Source organism: Bison bison, unplaced genomic scaffold, assembly GCF_000754665.1.
Source record: "Bison bison bison isolate TAMUID 2011002044 unplaced genomic scaffold, Bison_UMD1.0 scf7180017864386, whole genome shotgun sequence".
Classification (NCBI taxonomy): domain Eukaryota; kingdom Metazoa; phylum Chordata; class Mammalia; order Artiodactyla; family Bovidae; genus Bison; species Bison bison.
The window spans coordinates 1,615,666-1,635,747 of record NW_011494958.1 but is presented as its reverse complement, the minus strand read 5'-3'; the positions used below and the strand labels follow the sequence as shown (position 1 = coordinate 1,635,747).

The 20,082-nt window shown below is 43.0% G+C and overlaps 1 protein-coding gene across 1 annotated transcript in view; it reads right to left on the bottom strand.

Moving 5' to 3' along the window:
• MTMR7 (myotubularin related protein 7) overlaps window positions 1-20,082 on the bottom strand; it is a 76,707-nt gene that overhangs the window by 6,617 nt on the left and 50,008 nt on the right. The window contains exons 7-11 of the mRNA XM_010858397.1: window positions 16,437-16,569; window positions 6,708-6,817; window positions 4,901-5,026; window positions 3,089-3,138; window positions 699-899 (exon numbers count right to left, since the gene is read on the bottom strand). Coding sequence (XP_010856699.1) covers window positions 699-899; window positions 3,089-3,138; window positions 4,901-5,026; window positions 6,708-6,817; window positions 16,437-16,569 — 620 coding nt within the window. The remainder of the gene's footprint in view (window positions 1-698; window positions 900-3,088; window positions 3,139-4,900; window positions 5,027-6,707; window positions 6,818-16,436; window positions 16,570-20,082) is intronic.

Sequence of the window (20,082 nt, the reverse complement as noted above, 5' to 3'; positions counted from 1 at the left end):
AGTTGCCTGAAATTATGGATAGTAGTGAACCCTGTATATACAGTGTTTTCCTATACATACCTGCCTATCATAAAATAAATTAAGCATAATAAAAAATATGTGAATTGCTAGCATCGCTACTCTTGAACTTTAGGGTTGCTGGAACACAAGCATTGTGATAACTGAGACAGCTACTAAGTAACAGGCCATCCCATGCAGGATAGAGTGGGAGAGGGCGAGATTTCATCATGCTTCTCAGAAAGGCCCACAATCTAAAACTTACGAATTATTTTTTTCTGGAATCTTCCATCTAATCTTAGACCACAGTTGGCCTCAGATAACTGAAATTGTGGAAAGTGGAACCATGGATAAGGAGAGACTACTATATTTTGCAACTATTATGAGAATATATCCACCAAAGCTATGTAACTTTTTCCTTTTCAATGCAAAAATCACTCCCTGACTCTCAAGAAGCTTCCTTTCCATATCAGTGTGTGAAATTTACCTATCTACCTGTGGACATTAGGCAGGAACTAGGCAAAATGGACTTGTGCCTGTCTTTGTCAGCTGATGGCCTTAAACCTCTAAAGTGATGTCAGGAAAATCGTTACTCTGTGAGTGAAGATGTATAACTAAAACAGTCTTCAAAATTGTGAAAGACCACCTGAAACTCTCAGTCACAAAATCTTTACATAAAAATTAAACATCAAAACACTTACTTGAGTTCTTGTCTCTCCTTCTGGCTATTACATAGGAAGTTCCCAAACTGGCAGGAATAGATGTGATGTTGAATGTGAATCAAAAACCTCTCATTGAACTCAAAGGCACAGGGAAACTGTTCCATTAACTGCCAGACGCACTCAAGGAACTGGTCTATAACTGGAGAGATTTCTCTGGGATCGCCATCTAGGTTGCCGTATCTGTAAAACAAAGTATTAGAGATTTTACAGCAAGGTTTTTTTTTTTCTTCCTTAATTAGAAAGCTATAAAAGCAAAAACAATCATAAAAGCAACCCTAGTTCCTAAGCAGGTCTTATCTTATAAACTGGAACGCAAAAGAAGTGGGAAAACATAACTTTTAATATAAAGTTTTTCTTGGCATTACAATTTAAAAAGTCTGGACAGAGAAGGGACATATTTATGTTATAATTATAAAAGAAAAATGTTAGTGCTGGAGATAAAATTCCAGGAGTCTTTACAGGGAAAAGCAACAATCTTTCATTCTGATTTTAAAAGAACATCCAAAACTTGAATTAAGTCTTCCACTTTAATTAGTGACCCATGGGGGAGAGGGAAAAAATGCCTAAGCCACTTGAGAGTTTCTCACTTCTGCATGGTTTTATTAGGAAGAAAAACAACTTTAAAAAACTGTGATTCCCCAAGTTTCCATTTTTAAAGCTGTGTTAAAACTTGTCAATAATTTATTTCCATATGACTTCAGATTCCCTCATACCTTTATATCTCCCCTTTTGTTGTTTTCAAGAGTACATCAGAATCTGCTTCCTGTTGTTTGTGTAGATTTTTAAACAGCTGCCCAGTCCTTCTACACTGTTTTGTGAATTTTAGAAAGAATCCAGAAGGGTGATTTGGGTGCCATCAAATCAGAATAACAATATAGAACCTCATCTTTCAAGCGATGGATAATCAACTTGAGGAATAAAGATGAGCAAGGATTGGTTTAGTAGTTTTTCCAAGGGTGGAAACATTAGAAAGTGGAAACCTTCAAAGGGTTTAGTCCTATTCACCTTTGTTAACTTTATAAAGGGGTTGTCCAATAGGTTCTTTCCTCATAAAACACACTTATCAGCCACTTTCATGTTCTTCCTGCCCCAGATCCTCTCTCTCAGAGGTCCTAGGTGCCTAGCAGACAGTAGAACCCCCCAAACTGAAAATAACAATGTGATCTTAAGGCTGCCTGTTAATTTTCTCACTTGTAAAGTCAAATCATTGTGCTTTCCTGGAAAAATATAGAAATAGAAATCCAGGAAACCACAATAAATGCTAAACTAATGCTAAATGCAAAAACTACAAAAACAAATATGAGCAGCTCCATAAATTTAGAATTTATTTTAAGAAAACATTCAACCAATCAAAAATGTGTATCAAAGCCTCTAAATTATCAGCATGCTGCCTAAAATATAAATTTTAGCCCCAAAGATGAGACCATACCAGCTACAACCTGTATTAATAACATTTAGGGATTAAAGACAGCACAGCACCCGTCAGGCATTACTATCCACACTAACCAAAGGAGGCCAGTGGCTTCTGTTTATTGAAAGCCCTCAGATGGGCTAGTAGGCTAATCCCATACACGGTTTTAAAAGCCTTGCCATAACCCCAGGGAATAGGGAAAGGCTCCCCTTTTCACAGGTAGGAGACCTCAGAGAACACTGACGCCCTCAGCCACACAGTAAATGCCACAGCCTGGATTTGAGGCTTGACCTGTTGGACTCAAAAGCCCAGGCTGCTGTCCCACCTTAGTTCCTCAGAGACAAACTGGCACAGACCTCACCTGTGACACAAATGCTGTAGGATGAGCCTAATTTAATTCCCAGTGCAGAAGATCAAAGAGAAACTATTCTACAGGCATTTCACAATGTGTAGCTTACAGGGAACATTTGCACTTCGAAAAATGGAATAATCTAGTAAATACATGTGAAAGGAAGAGACAGCCTATCCTTTCTGGGTCAATGAATGAACCAACTTCTCTGTCTCATATGGAAAAATTTAACATCAATTCTGCTCAGAAGGAAATGGCAACCCACTCCAGTGTTCTTGCCTGGAGAATCCCAGGGACAGGGGAGCCTGGTGGGCTGCCGTCTATGGGGTCGCACAGAGTCGGACACGACTGAAGCAACTTAGCAGCAGCAGCAGCTGCTCAGTAAATACCAAGAGTTCTCAAGTTAGAACTTCTTTATCTGTGGTATATAACAAAAATTTATATATATAACATATATAACAAAAATTTAACTTTCTGAATAAGATACACAAGGCAGTTTTGTAAACAGGCTATTATTCCCCACTCAATTGAGAAATTCAGAAACAATTTTTTTTATTCTCAACCTTAAATTCACAATTTAAAGTCACAAGATTTTAAAACACTTCTTACCTGTGAGTAAACTTATGACCAAAGGAAATCCAGTCCTTTTCAATTAATACCTATATAAGAAAATATAAATATGGAGAGAAGCAAATGAGGGAAAGTAAGAGACCAGACCAGTAATTCTGAAGGATTCAAAAGTTCTTGGAGCATAATTCACTACCCTTGGTAACCTGCAAATGAATGAACACTATCTTCCCACACACAGGTGCACATCAGAGGGCAAAGCTGAAGGTCTTCAGTAGGAGAAATAAATGGGAGTAGACATGGGAAAATGTACTGCCATCACCCAGAATGCTCTTGACAGCACTGTTCATATCGCTTCATGTACCATCTCATTCATGGGGGTGACGGGGAGGAGGTGTTACTATCACTATCATTTTACAGGGGGAGAAACAAGGAGGTAACTCATCCAAGATCACACTTAGAAAGTGGTCAATGCCACCTGGTAACTTAGCTCCAGAAACCATCACAGCCTATCAAGTCCAACTTTCAGTCAATACTCCATGCTGCCTAACAGTATATCAAATACCAACCTCTTTACAAGAGACTAAGGGATGTTTTCCAGTGATCTTTAATATACTTTAGAAGAATTCTAAAATGAGGAGGGTTTGGAGCATATTGAAAGTTTCAGCCCTGCTGTGGAGTCAGAGATGTAGCACAAGTTTATACTCTCAAATTGCCTGGAATTTAAAAAATAATAATATAAGATAATACCATCAATATTACCAATTCTGTAAAACAGCCAGAGCTCTTTTCTTCAAAAAAAAAAAAAATTTGGTTTAAATTTTGCCTTGACAACCTATAAATTTAATGGGAGGGAATCAAAAAGAGCCAGTGGTGAAGGATGGGGTAAAGGAGACCGACCCCTCAGCAATAAGGACCCATTGCAGCCAAAAGTAAATAAAGTTTTAAATGTCAGTCGAAAAAAATTTTTTAAAAGGCAGGAACCAGAGATAAGCTCCCAGCCACTAGGAAGTCCCTGTAGTCATTCTAAGAAAATGGCCCCAGCTTAGCCAAAGCTTCACCCTTCCAGACACCTACACAAATAATACAGATGCCTTGCAATCGAAGCAATGCATCAAGTTCTGGGATGCTGGGAGGGATTGGGGGCAGGAGGAGAAGGGGACGACAGAGGATGAGATGGCTGGATGGCATCGCTGACTTGATGGACGTGAGTCTCAGTGAACTCTGGGAGTTAGTGATGGACAGGGAGGCCTGGCGTGCTGCGATTCATGGGGTCGCAAAGAGTCGGACACGATTGAGCGACTGATCTGATCTGATCAAGTTCTGATGCATACCTAAAAAGTGCTAGATCTAGGAGAGAATGTACTCACAATTTCAGGAAAGAACCCCAAAACACTGACATTTTCAATATTCTCATCCACAATTGTGAAGGATTATTTGAAATACAAAAGCAGTAAGTGAAAACACTTTTTCCTATAGCTTTTTTCCTCCAAATATTTTTTCTGAAAAGTGTTTTATGTTTTATAGTCCTGTGTTACCTCAGACTTGAAAATATATAGCAAACTTGAAACATATATAATACAAATGATGTAAGAAACTATTTTACAAACTGCTGAATGTATATATTTGCCCCCAAATTCACCTTTAATAGCATTGATTTGAATTGGCTCCCAAATTCCAGAAATTCATCTTATTCCAAGCTTATTTCACCTTTCCCCCTTTAGTTAATCTTGCTGATCTTCTAACAGAAAAATAACATCGATGAGGAGGGAAGAAGAGTTGCTAACAGTTGCCAGAAGTCCATTCTGCCGAGGCACAGTGTGCACGGGACAGTGGCCAGGCAGCCGCACTCACCATGAAGCCCTTCAGAGTCCGGTAGTGAGGTTCCAGAAGGAGGCTGGCCACCGAGCACACCTGAGCGGTCCTGTCCCAGCCATCAGAGCAGTGCACAAGCACACTGGCCCCTTCCTCAGAAACTGCCTGAAAAGCAGCATCAGCAAAGAGTCACAAAGGATGGCAATCAACAGCAAAAATGATCAGGATTAGGTTCAGTTTTGTACTCAAAGAATCAAAAAAAGATTTCCAGGCAAAAAAGAAAAAATCAGTACCCAAATCTGTTCCTGCATTTATTGAGTATGCACATACCCATCTAGTTAGGGCGGAGCCAAGGAGCAGTTTGGGCTTGTCACCAAAGCATTACTTCCCTTCCCTCCTATCCGGGAGCCAGGAGCCCAGCTTCTGAACTTCCTACAAGCAGGCTTCCTGTACAAATGTCTCCTAGCCTACCTTCTACCCCTCTGGGCCCCGCCCGGCTTCCACCTTAAGCCTTTCCAATTGAAATTCTGGAGCTGCTGCTGGCCACAATCATTCTCAAAAAGGAAAAGACAAAAATTATAAACTGAAACAGTGAAGTTAGAGATAATAAAAGCCAAGTAAAAGTGCCTGGCACTGAATAAATATTTGATAAATAATGTATTACCTAATAAAGGGGAGCATACCGTGGCATCAGAAAAGATATGCTTGTCTTCAGGTAATAAATCTGAGGGGGATTTATTTAAAAAAACACCACGAAACAAAACAATGCATTCAAAAATAGCTTGTATGAAAGTTACAGCAAAATCTTCCTCTGGCAGAACGGAATCTACCTACCAGGTTCAGGAACATGATGTTTGTTTATGCCATTACTGAAAAACGGGGAGCTGTTTGCTAAGATGGGAGCCTGGAGCCTGGGTCACTCTGGTGACTCACATAGAAAATGCTTTCCTCTGTTGTACAGCAGAAACTAACCCAACATTGTAAAGCAATTATATTCCAATTAAAAAAAAAAAAAAAACATTTGTTAATTTATTGTTAATAATCTCTATTCTTATCCTTAGAAGTATCTTTTAGAAAATACTATTTCTATGGTGGAAAACATTTATAGTGAAAGCTCAATAATTCCTCCTAGTTTACTTCAGTTTCTTTTTTATCCATTAAATGCAAAGTAAATTTATGCTTTTAAACTAATACAGTCCCAATTTTATAAAAATATTTACGTTTATCTTACCTATATACAGAAAGATGTGTACAATAATGTTCATCCATATTAATGAAGGTTTTTTTCCTAGGTGGTAGGCTTTGGGATAACTTTTTTTTGGGGGGGAATAACTTAAACTTTCATCTTTGTAGGTTTTTTTAGTGCCTGAATTAGTCATAATGTTTCATTCATTCATTGTCCAATACTGATTTTTCTTTTTACAAAATGTAAAAGGACAAGAAGTAAGTAATTCTAACGTGAATGGTTATTTCCCTTTTTCTTTTCTCTACTTCCTAATTTCTGAAAGCAAACTGACTATTGTTCCTGCTCAAATGAAGATAAGAAAATTAAACATCATTAATAATTTTTTAAAAATTCTTTCCTCCACCCAGAACCAAGCATAATTGAAGACTACTTTCAGATTGCTCTGAAAGTATTTTGCCAGTTGATTGCCTTGATGATACACTATCAACTGAACATCATCCCATCTTTCATAAAATCCCATCTTCAAAGGGCAGATTTCATGGAGGTCTGCAAAGCCAGCTCCCCAAGCCAGGTATCATCCAGCTTAGGACGGGGGAGTTCATGTCGGGTATCACAGTGCACTGGCTGCTCTGCCCCAGTCTGTTCTCTGCGATCGCATACCTTTGCAATGAAGATTCCTGCATCCATGATGGCCTTAATGTGCCTCAACCAGCCAGAGTTCTCCAGTCCCCACAGAAAGTCACTCATGGAGGGAGATTTAAGTTCACACACTGCAAGATAAACTGTGTTACAGAAGCAAAATACAGGCAGTCTTTCACTGTACATGTGATCATATTTACAGGTAGTTTGTTAATGATTCCATTGTAGCCATTTTCTGGAAGAGTCAAGATAAAATGCCCACGCTTGCTAAATGTCATTCTACTGAACCAGTTCTAAGTAAGCCTTCTCTGTGTTCTTTGTTCACAGGGGACATTGCATCTGTTTAGAAGTATTATATTTGTAAAGTTTAAACTCTAATATTCATAAAAATCATTGAACGTTGCCATAGTAAACGTAAGAGATTTATTCTTCCAGCCAACATATTTAAAGTGAACCACCAAGGAGCACTTGAGTACCTGTGCTCTGGAGGAAAAGACTTATATAATGAACTCCAGCACCTTCACAACTAGAAGTCTATCACCAAGAACTGTCCTAAAAGTCTTAAATGGAAATTATCAAACTCCTCCTGCTAGCAACACCCCCCCCTCAAAGGGAGTAAAGGATATGAATTTAAGTATGAGACTTCTGAACACCTAGAGCTTCAAGTTAGGGGTTTTACCTTTGATTGAAAATGAAGATAATCCAGGATTCCAAAGATACCTGTGTTTTACAAAACTAAGGCAGGTGTGTAAACACCTCTATAATATCATCACAGGCAGTTTCCTCTCAAGAGCTGCTCTTTTAGTTAACATGAAGCATGAAAAAGCTTTAGGGCTCGGTGTTCTGACTACAACATAAATATGACATTCCAAAGTTCACAGGGTTCATACCTATAAAGCTCTTTTGAGGAATTCTATAAATTAATCAAGGAAAATTAAATAATGGGCATCAAGTTTATTTTCTTGGGCTTTGGTTTCTTATTTAAAATAGGCAAAGTGTACTAAATTATATCTAAGTGCCCTTCCAGCTTTAAACTCTAAACCAGATTTAAATTTGTGGTCTTTAAAAGCATTGTGCATTTGTAATACATATTAACTGTTAACAACCGTTTATCAGATGCCCTTCCCTCAAATATGCCAGATAACAACGTTTACTCATATTTCCTGCAACATAAGAACCACACACAAAAAACACAAGTGTAACAGTTAAATTGAGTCACAGATGGCAGCGATGATGAAATAACACGAAGATTCCCAGCAAAAAAAAAACAACAAAAAACCCTTCATAAGAAAACAGTATTATTAATATTTTCAGCCAAGATTCTGAATTCTTCCTGCCAAAAGCCTGCCCTGAGCTAGACACCAAGCAGGAGAAATGGGCTTCACTCTGATTCAAGGCACTGTCCCTTTGTCTGACACCATGGTGCTGCCCCATCTCCACCAGCAGCAATTCAGGTTGTTCAAGTAAGATTAACCTGATGTGCAGTTTTCAAAAGTTTTTGCACACAAGGCTCTCCAATGATTTTTAAAACTGTGTGCCCATTCATGCACCATGGAGCCTCCCAGGTGGCACTAGTGATAAAGAATCCACCTTCCAATGCAGTAGATGTAAAAGACACGGGTTCGATCCCTGGGTCAGGAAGATCCCCTGCAGGAAGGCATGGCAACCCACCCCAGTATTCTCGCATGGAGAATCCCATGGACAGAGGAGCCTGGCGGGCTACAGTCCATAGGGTCGCAGAGTCGGATAAGACTGAAGCGACTTAGCATGCACCCTCTCATGCACCGTGGAATAATGCACCACAATAAGCTTGAAGCTGTTTGCCTTTTGCAAGGTGGCAAAGGGGCAGTCGGTTAGGGGAGATGGGAAAGGAGGGCTGGCTCACACCTGGGCCGAGGAGCATCTCTAAGACAGGAGCACGTGCAGAAGTTGGTACCATAAAACAATCCTGCCACGGCGCCCCTGAGAAAACCTTCCCCATGACCTTGGGGGATTATGTACGCAACTTGAAGACAGGCACTGAAACTGCTGCAACTGAAAAATCTGTGCGGCCCTGGTGAGAAATTGAGTCAGGCGGGCAGGAAGCCCATCTGTCAGACCTGAGGATGGGGCCGGCGGCAGTACCGCGTGCGCCCTCCGCGTGGCGCACGGACATCCCCACACCCTCTGCGCTGCAGCCCCTCCCGCGGGCGCCTGCCGTTTGGTCCTTCTGTCCAGCCCTGGCCGTGACCCAGAGCGTTCAACTCCATCCTAAAATACACACATTCCACCACGTATTCTCAGGACCCACTGAGACCTTTAAATCTTCCACAGATAACGCTGACTGGCAAACGTTCGTTTGTTTCACTGAACCAGCTCGACTTTCTGAGTGTTTGAAAGCGCTCCAGACTAGCTGGCATCCGCCTTCATTTCAAAAAGTCCAGGGAACGGGAGGGATGTCCTGGTGTCCAAACTCTGAAGCTCAGTCCAAGAACAAATGATCCCTTGCGCGTTCTCTTCCCACCAGGTGTGGAAATGACAGTACGTTTAAAAATAAACATACCGGGCTTTCCAGCTAAGGGAGCGGCCTATGCCAACAGGCAAGAGGGGACCGGCCGGCTCAGAGAACAAGGCCCTGAAAGGCGCCCCGGGAGAGGATGCCCAGGTCGCCTCCTCACCGAGCTCGCGGCCAGGGGGCCAGCTGCTGCTTCCCTCCACACTGAGGACGGCTCCCTGTTTAACATGTCTGCTTTTAGTTACATCTAAACGGGATGTTCAGTGAAACAGCCACGCCGGCTTTCATGCATTTTTTTTTTCACTGAGAGCGTGCTCGCCGTCAGATGCTGAGGGGTGCTTCTTGAAAGCATTCAGCCCGCAGGTGATTAATACACATGGTCAGATGGGGGTACACTCAAGACTCCAACAGTTAGCGCCTTAATTTTCACATGTGAAACTGGTGGGTTTGTTTGGATAAACTCAGGATAAGGCAGAAATACTGATCCATTCACCCTTGTTGCCAAACCCAAACCAATAATGACAAACCATTTTGCTGAACAAAGTTCATTTCAGTTGACCTCAGAGGCAGGCATCGGCCCAGATCACAGAGAACTGTGGCTTACTAACAGGGAGTTTAATGTCCAGGTCTAGTGACATTGGTCTTATACAGAACAGCGTAACTATACATACCCCACAAGCATAAAAACAACATGTAAAAAGAAAAGACAGATTATTAGGGCACCTGAGGAAACAGGAAATTTATTTGGGATAAAATTAACCTCTGGTGATCTTCCTTTGCCATTTCCTACATGAAGCTCATTTCTTTCTCCAGAGCAGCTGGGTGGGGACCAGCCCTGTAGAACGGTCTTTCTTGTCTCTAAGATCTAAAATTGAAAAGTAAATGGGCCGCCTCAATTTGGGACTCAGCTGCAGGTGGGGCTTAAGGAATGACAAAGACTAAATAGGAAATGTAAGGCAGATGGAAATAGAGAAGTCTAGTTTGGAAAAAGGAAGGGCCCTGAGAGCAGGGAAGATGGGTAGATATAAGATATTAGTGACAGATGCTGGAGAGATGGCCACAAATCACTTAAGATTAAGATGTTGGCAGCAAATAACAGAAGTGGTGAAAAAAGCAGCATGTGTAGCTGGGGACATAACGAGTGGAGAATCTTTCCATAAAGCTGCCAGGACCAACATGCTCACTGAGTCTGAAACCACATTGTCACTGGCAAGCAGAGACTGAATTGCCTAATCTCAATCACAGCCTTATGGAAAAACTGCTCGCCTACTCCCTAATATGAATCATGTCTATCTTTAGTTTTATGGGAGACACTTTCTTCTCCAAGTGTTCCTTTTGTAAATGTTTTAGTTATCAAACTAGCTGTCAAGATGAACAAAACAGAAATAATTCCTAAGGTGAAAATGTTTAATCTGAATTGTCCCAGGGAACATCAAGGTAACGCATAATTAGGATTAAAAATAGTCATTCTCTCATTAAATCTGTTTTCTCTTGTCCTTTCCTTTGCTAAAGTCACCCAGAGGCAAAGTCTTTGGCTTTGACATCCAATTAAAACATCCCACCATATGACTCACCCAAGGATAGCTCTCAGGGAGATCACTTGTAAGCAAGCATTATCTTCTCTTCCCACCATAACTTTTGCCCTACATCAAAAGTCACTTTGTATTACTAAAGGAAACATTTTTTCTCTGCAATACCCAGCATAAAGAAGACTCTCAGTAACTGTCTGCTGTACAGATGAGTGTCTGAGATAATGACGTAGCTCCTAGTGATGAAGTATTTACCATAAACAGGTACTGTGCTGCGTTCTTCTACATCCATTGTCCATCATACAGGGTGTGTTTGCTCCCAATTTTCAGACTGGCAAGTGTGGCTTATAGAGGTTTACTAAGTCATCCCCGGTCACTCAGCCAGGGAATCCCTGAGCAGGAATCCTGGTCACAATGCACACCCCCCCCAAAGGGTCGTGTTCTTTCCTCTCTGCCTCGGTGCTTGTGGTCTTACTGTCTAAACCAGGCACCACCATCCAGCGCTCTCACGGCCACATTATACATCCTCTTACAACACAGAGAGCAAGGGTCACACTCTTTTGACGGATTTCTTTCTGCCAAATAACCATGAGTTGATAACCAGTGGAGCCTGACGCAGAGCCCGGTTGCTCTAACAGAACACTTTCTGCAAACCTCAGTGGGCAAGTCCGAGGGACAATGACCAGGTTTTTCAGCCACGTCTTACTGGCTGCTTCTCATCTAATCGGTTAGTAATCTCAGGAGGTTAATACTGGGGGAAAGTCAGAAGATAGAGAACTGAAAAAAAGATCAACCATTATAGTTTTTTATTAGCTCGTATATGGTAGAACTTCATAGCATAAACTTGTAGGCAAAACTACAGAAAATACTTAAATATGAAAAATTTGAGTATGAAAATTTGAACTCTACCATGTCTTCCAGGATGAATTAGCCATCATCTCATAAAGTAAGGAGGTGAGGGGAAAAAGTATCAGATGAAAAGGACAGTGGGCTGAGAGCTGCACCGTTAATCCTGAGCAGAGAAATATTTCATGGGAACCTTGGAGCCAGGTGTGTTGGGGGATTGCTCCCTTCTAGATTTCAGTGCCCCCGAGACCCCCTGGTGGGGCCACCAGAGCAGGGGTCATGAGCCCACAGTACCCACTGCAGCGGTGCCTCCTAGGACGCACTCCAAGTTCCCTGCTTTCAATGGTCCCTTCATTCCCAACAAAGGTTCCGAATAATTGGGCTTCACAGAGAAGCACAGATCAGATGTCTCTGGGGCCAGCTGATTTCACCACAAAACTTTCTCCGTCGTCACTGCCCCCAATTCCAGAGCAAATGACAAAAGCGGTTACTACTTGGGGCCTGCTATAAAGATCCCGCTTGTTTCCAGTGACTCTTACAAACAGCCCTTCACTGTAGTCCTGTCCCGACTGCTGACTGGGCACCGGGCCTCTGTCCCCGTGCTCTGACCCCGCGCCCATCTGATCGCTGTCAGGCTGAGGCTTGTATCTCTATCAAACAACTTTGCTGAGAAAACACCCGCCCGGCCCGGCATGTGGTTTATTAAATTATGTTTGATGAACTTGTGCTGAGTGGACACCAACCATACCACAAGGGCATGTGCTTCTCTGCCTCTGAAATTCTGCTTACTTCACATCTCTTGAATAAAGGAATTAAGAAAAGCCACCCGTAAGAAAGCAGTGCATGTATGCTGAGTCGCTTCAGTCGTGTCCCACTCTTTGCAACCTCATGGACTATAGCCTCCCAGGCTCCTCTGTTCATGGGGATTCTCCAGGCAAGAATACTGCAAGTGGGTTGCCATTTCCTTCTCCAATTTAAATTTAAATATGTAAATAAATTTAACTTTTTGATTTTTAATTTTAAAACTATAATTCAAAATGGTGTTTTGAGGTTTTAACTTACATTTCTGTACTTCCAGGATGAGTTAGCCATCATGTCATAAAGTAAGAAGGTGAGGGGGGAAAAAGTATCAGATGAAAAGGACAGTGGGGCTGAGACCTGCAACATTAACTCTGGGCAGAGAGAAATATTTCACGGGAACCTTGGAGCCAGGTGTGTTCTGTGAAAAAGCACTTTCCATATATAATGGAATACTACTCAGCCATTAAAAAGAATGAAATCATGCCATTTGCAGCAACACGGATGGATCCATAGAGTGTCATACTGAGTGAAGTAAGGAAAGGCTCTGTGAAAAGCACTTCACATTTAACTCAGTTACAATTGCTACATAACTGAAAGGGTTTTTTCACTGGGAGGTGGGAATGCCACAAAACAGTTTCGGGTAAGAACTTAGAAACCAACGTTAACATTCAAGGTGACTTGAATGTGACTTCCCTGGTGACTCAGTGGTAGAGAATCTGCCTGCCAGTGTAGGGGACAGAGGTTCAATCCCTGATCCGGGAGGCTCCCACATGCTGTGGAGCAATGGAGCCCGTGCACTGCAACTGAGGAGCCTGTGCGCCAGGGCCCGGGAACTGCGACCACCGAAGCCTGCGTGTCCCAGGGCCTGTGCTCCACAGCAAGAGAAGCCACCACAGTGAGACTAGAGGGCAGCCTCCGCTCTCTGAAACTAGAGAAAAGCCCTCACAGCAGCAAAGACCCAGTGCAGCCAAATACATAGATAAACTTATCTTGAAAGGAAGTTAACATTCAATCAATGAGCTCTATAAAAGGACCCACATCAGACGTGAACTTGGTCCCGGAGTTCAGTTTCTGATGAAATCTCCTGCCGCTCTTGCTCACAGACAGGGCTATATAGGGGCAGAATGCAAAACAATGTTTCATTTCTGTTATTCAGAATCTATTCTGGTAATATCAATAACCCTGAGAAGAAGATAATAATCATCAAGGAAACGCATTCTTCCCCTTCCTACCAAGTGAGCAGCAGTACAAATCTCGCAGTCTCTTTGATGTCACGACAACTATTGGAAGGAGAAAAAGCCTCAAACGGTGGGTCTGATTGCATCACTTCATCAGCTGAAGCCTCCACGAGTGGTTTATAATTTACTTGGTGAAAACAGATAGCTGGACATTGGTCAAGTCCCCTGAAAGGTATCCAAAGAGCTGTCCTCCCTTACAGGGCCGACACAGAGCCGGGAAAGTGGTGCAGAAGAACCATGGTCCCCTGAGGAACACAGGCCGCCCTCCCTCTGGAGCTCCATCAGTTTGCTGGGCCTCGAGAAACAGCAAGTCAGACCACAGGTCTGAGGGCAGGAGACAAGGTTCCTCGTCCGAAACCAAGTAAATGCTCCTTTTAAAACAAAAGCCAGACTGCCATGTGACAAGCACTCTCAGGAGTCGCCTTATGCATATAAGAAAATGAGTGCGTGCTAAGTCATTTCAGTTGTGTCTGACTCTGCGACCCCACAACTCTTCATGTCTCCTGCATTGGCAGGCAGGTTCTTTACCACTAGCACCACCTGGGGAGCCCTGAAGAAGATATATTTTTTCTTTTTTGAGAATATATAGCAGAAAATATATATTCTCAAAAGTCAGCTTATGAAATTACTAAAAAGCAGACATTTTTAAAGATTCTGATCATGAACACTCTTCATACTAAAATCAGACTACTCTATCAATAACAGTACCAAGCTGGTCCAGTTTGCCAACTTCTAAAAAGCACAGCATATAGCAGGGACAGGCATACCATCCACAATAATCTCCAGAAGGTGATGAATCTCAAAGCCCAGAGCATGCTCCGGTCACCTGCTGCTGTTATTTAGACGCTAAGTCATGTCTGACTCTTTGTGACCCATGGACTGTAGCCCACCAGGCTCCTCTGTCCATGGGATTCTCCAGGCAAGAAGACTGGAGTGGGTTGCCATGCCCTCCTCCAGGGGATCTCTCTGATCCAGGGATCAAACCCACATCTCCTGCACTGCAGGTGGTTCTTCACCATCTAAAGCACCAGGGAAGCCCTCCTGTCACCTGAGACCACAACAAAGTCCACGTGGAGGAGAGATGGAGATGGCTCTACAGCCGTGATTATTCTACAGATGCAAAGTCAAAGTGACTCAGTCGTGTCCGACTATTTGTGACCCCATGGACTACACAGTCAATGGAATTCTCCAGGCTAGAGTACTGGAGTGGGTAGCTATTCCCTTCTCCAGGGGATCTTCCCAACCCAGGGATTGAACCCAGGTCCCCTGAATTGCAGGCAGATTCTTTACCAGCTGAGCCACCAGGGAAGCCCCGCTTTTTAATGATGCAAAAAGAGGGTTTTTTTCCTAACCATTCAAAGGTTCCATTTTAAACTATTTGCAACCAGGGGCATCAAACTGTGGACTCACAGAACCATCAGGGCTGATGGGTCCACAGAAATTATTAGTTCAATAGTTTCATTTTACAGCAGGTAACAGAGCCTCATGCATTTAAAGTTTCATAATGACCGAGATGATCCCAGGATCTCAGGAAGGACAATGGAAATCAGGCTTGTCTGTGCCACTCAAGTTCCTCCAACCCCACCTCTAGGTTCTCACTACATCCTGCTCTCATTACGCAGAGAAATTAAGCAGAGAACTGAGAGCAGATGGGTATTCTGAGAAAAAGGTAATTCAGCATTTCCTTTGTCCCTTTTCACTCCAGGCCCCATATTTCCCTTCAGAGAGGACCGCCCACCCCTTTCCCTCACAGGCAGGCCACCTCCCCAGGGCATCACCCCCCAGACATGGGAGCAGCACAGAATTTACAGCCTCTCCTGATCCCCAGGCGGGCTTCTCAGGTGGCTCAGTGGTGAGGAACCCACCTGGAATGCAGGAGGCACAGGAGATGTGGGCTTGATCCCCGGGTTGGGAAGATCCCCTGGAAAAGAGCATGGCAACCCACTCCAGTATTCTTGCCTGGAGAATCCCATGGACAGAGGAGCCTGGCGGGCTACAATCCAGGGGATTGCCAAGAGATGGACAAAAGGACTAAGCACGCATGCACACTGGTCCCCAGGCACAAAGCTCTGGGTTCTGCACCCTCCTCTTTCTCTTCAGGTCCCACAAGAGCTAGAAGTGGTGGACATGGCAACAGACTCCTCCTTGGGCCTTGACACTCACAAGGGCATAACCAGTCAACGAGGATGATTTTGCTTGAAATACATGATTTCTGGCAATTAGTTTATGGCTGGGGTGGCCACACGAATAACTGTTCTGTGTCACACAGCCCAGCTCTGTGACTTCCTCTCCCCATGAGCCTGGAAGCCTGTGTGCACGTGTCTTCTGGTGCTCGTTGCTGGGGGCAGGGGCAGGTGGAGGGGTTCTGCGGCAGCAGCTGCTGCTGCTGGAAAGAAGGACCACTACCCCCAACGTCCTTCCAATGGCTGCTCAAGTGCTGGGATTCAGTTTATGAAACTCATGTCCATGCACGAACAGTTGACAATTGCTCTCAAGGCAGGATTGCTTTATCTCCACATGGTCTTGAATGTGGGCCAAACTAGTACGAGGGAGACAGAAAATATATCCCTGTGCACTCTTCTCTTCAGTGTACCACGGGAGAGAGGCTCACGGCTAATGACCACGTGACAGAACCACTCCACCATGACACCAAAAAGAAGAGAATGGCTGTTAAATGTGTAAAGAGTCCCTGAATTTTTAAATTCTTCCCAACTGATCCCACCCCGGCGAACAACGTCATAGTAAAGCACAATTTTCATATCAAGAGACTCTCTTATTCCACTTTGGCATCAAAACATTTAACTGCATTTTTTTCAGTGCTGTGCATAAGGAAATGGTTTACCTTCCAGCATTTTCTGCAGACTGTTCCTCATGACATGGATGTTCTCTATCCCGATAAACTGAAACTTGATATTGGAATAATTGTCTTCGTTCTCATAGCCTTTCCCTGCAGCACGATTTGCCATCGCATTAAGCTGCAGTGGGCAGCAAAACAGAACAGTCACCAAGGATATTCATGGAACAATCACAACATGTCACGGCTATCCATAAGAACATTCAACACGGCATGCAGAAACATGCGTTCGATCCCAGGACCACTGTGCTGGGCTGGGTGTCTACGGACACCTGGGCTGAGCCTACATTGAACAACATCTGTTTGTCGATGTGGGAACATTTTCTGAGCTGGGAAGCATCCTAGAGATAAGCCCATCTGGAGATGCCTTCTACGGCTCCCAGGGTGGGATTCCGTAAAGCCAAGCTGTCCTGATTTAACACCAAACATGACAGCCTTGGCTGGCAGAAGAATACTGGCAGATCCAGTTGGCAACATAGAGCTCTTAAGTGAAATGATTAGATCTTCTAGTATTAGAATGCCAAGAAACACATCAGTGTAGAGGAAGGGTGACGTCATTCTAATTTGCTTAGGGGAATCTCGCAGATACCCAATTCAACCTTAAGGGGGAGAGAGGACCAGTGGGTGCTACATCTCCAGAGACACTTCCTCCAGCCACCCTATTTCAATCTCCAGAGAGGGCTTTCTAAAATCACATTCATTACCACAACTGCATACATAAGAAGTGGCAGCTCTTAGTGCAAACAGGGTTCAACGGTAATGGACTTTGAAGAAATTCGTGATGTAAACTTACGCCGTACTCCTGTGTAACTAAGGTCAAGAAGGGGACAAGTCCTGCCTTAGCTGAGAAACACACAGATTTCTAGAATGAATGCATTATTGCTAACACTCCATTCTTGCCAGTCAATTAAGTGGGCCATCACATCCTAGACATCTATATTCGCTGACCATTCTCTCCCTCTGCCCACAAACGGCAGGAGGGCTAAAGCCCAGGCAGAGAACTTGCCACCAGAAAAGTATCAGTTTTGGGGCCACAATGCAGTATTGGGAGGATATTAATACTTTACAAAAATCAAAGTTTATAAAGCAAAGTTAAGTTAAAAACATAGATAATCTTTGACCCAGATCTCCTATTTGTGAGACTCTGACACTATTGAAAATACCAGCACACAAAGATGGATATCCAAAAGTGTTTGCAACCTTTTAAAAAAAAATAATTGATATTAAAAAAACTGAAAGCCTATGAGTATCTCCATAGGGCAATGACTAGACGAATTATGATATACTCAGACCCTGGACTACTAATAGGATCAAGGGATACAGAGATAACGATAGAGACAGAAATAGAGACGTATGGGCATCTCAGGTGGCAGCATTAAAGAATCCGCCTCCCGATGCAGGAGACACAAGAGACTCAGTCAGGTTCAATCCCTGGGTTTGAAGATCCCCTGGAGGAGGAAATGATAATCCACTCCAGTATTCTTGGCTGCAGAATCCCATGGACAGAGGAACCTGGCGGGCTACAGTCCATGGGGTCGCAAGGAGTCAGACTGACTGAACAGGCACACGTGGAAATGTACAGGTATTGGGGGGAGGGAGAGGAGAGAGAGAAAAGAGGGGAGCTGAAGGAGGGAAGACTGGGAGTGTCACATGACACGTGAAGTGAGAAAAGCAAGCTCCAGAATAACGTCCATACAAGTATCCCACTTTTCGTAAAAGGAACCGATCTACAGACGTGCGGTTATGTTTATGCGTGCTGAATCAGCAGGATACAGATGAACAGAAAACTACGCTGATTTAGCAGCTGTCACAGGAGAAAGACGTGTCATGTGGCTGGGGCACCCATCAATACCACTCTGTACGCTCCTCTGGTCTTTGTTACAAACCAGACATACTAAGTTTATAAATTAAATAACAGAAGCAAAATGTATGAGAAATGAAAAATAAAACAGCAGAGGCAGGTCCCTGCCACAAGGGGCTCGGGCTGGCAGACTCCTCGCTTTGCTCTCTGTGAGTCGGCTCACGTGACATCGGCTGGGGCACAACTCCCCTGGCCACGTTGTCTCCAGTTTACAAAAAGAGCATCCCTTTTCCCCCAGGCATGCTGTGAGAATAAAGGGTTTAGTCTTAATTAAGAAAAAAAAATATTAAAGTAATATTATTTTAAAGATAACTTATATTCGTGCCTTAAATGTTTTTTAATTTTTTTAATTGAAGGATAATTGCTTTATAGAATTTTGTGGGTTTCTGTCATACATCAACATATTAGGATATTTTAAAATATCTTAAGGGGAAAACTTTTCTAAAATTACCTAAAGACATTTTGCTTTTGAAATTGTGCTATTATACATGGACTGCAAGGAGATCAAACCAGTCAGTCCTGAAGGAAATCAGTCTGAATAGTCATTGGAAGGACTGATGCTGAGGCTGAAGCTCCAGCACTTTGGCTACCTGATGTGAAGAGCAGACTCATTAGAAAAGAGCCTGATGCTGGGAAAGGTTTAAGACAGGAGGAGAAGGGGATGACAGAGGTCGAGATGGTTGGATGGCATCACCAACTCAGTGGACATGAGTTTGAACAAGCTCCGGGAAATGGTGAAGGAGAAGAAAGCCTGACAGTCCATGGGGTCGCAAAGAGTCAGACATGACTGGGTGACTGAACAATTATAAAAATATCACTGCTTTGTATAATTATTTTCCCAAGTTGCTGGCTTATTCTTTACCACAAGCTTCATAAATAAAGCGGTTAATAGGACACGAGGCAGTATGACATAGCATATATAGTAGCATATCCTACTGTGCTACGTGAACCTTATGTTTATTTCTGCACCTTGAATAATTCAACTTAAGTCTGCTCACCGCATACCACGGAGATAACTTTTTAAACAGTGCAGTGGATAAAAAACAAAATACTATTATTTTTAACCTATAATAAGGATCCTATGTTCACATTTTTAATAGCTGATTGCCTATGACTGCGGGGAGCCGGTGAGGCATTCTGCTCATGACAAAGGTCATGAGGAAGGAGGCTCGGCATACGCAAAGGCGGGATCGAGCCTCAGGAGTCCCCCCGGATATTCTCGAGCATTTTCCCCCAAAAAAACCAGAGTCTGCCTACTTTATTGCTTTGTGCTCTCACCTCTGACTTTACTGGGGGCTGTCCCCTACCACCATCTCACTCTCTCTCTGTCAAAGAGTTAACTTACAGCTCCAATTAATAAAGTTCCTGGGCAATTAGGAGTGTTTAAATCCAAACCCCTCAGATGGCTCTCTAACTCGCCTGACAAGTTTACCCGGACTCCTGCAGCTGTGCATACGATTGTTTACAGTCTCCTAGCCTCCAGAGGCACGGGAAGCTTAAGATATTCAAATAGCTTAGAGCCTCTCAGAGAGTTAAAAACTGTCAGAATAAACTAGTAAAGGATTTCATTGATGAGTCAATGCTTGTTGCCAAGTTTTCACATCCCCTGAATTGTATCCTTGAATGTGTATTAATTAATAGTTGGTATATAGAAAAAATAAGTAGTGGCCTTGGTGTTAGTAACTTTAGACCCTTAAGGTAATAAATTCTTTCCTTTGTTGTAAGCCCATTACACATCCGCCCTATAGGAATGCAATTTTATCTTTGGAAGAT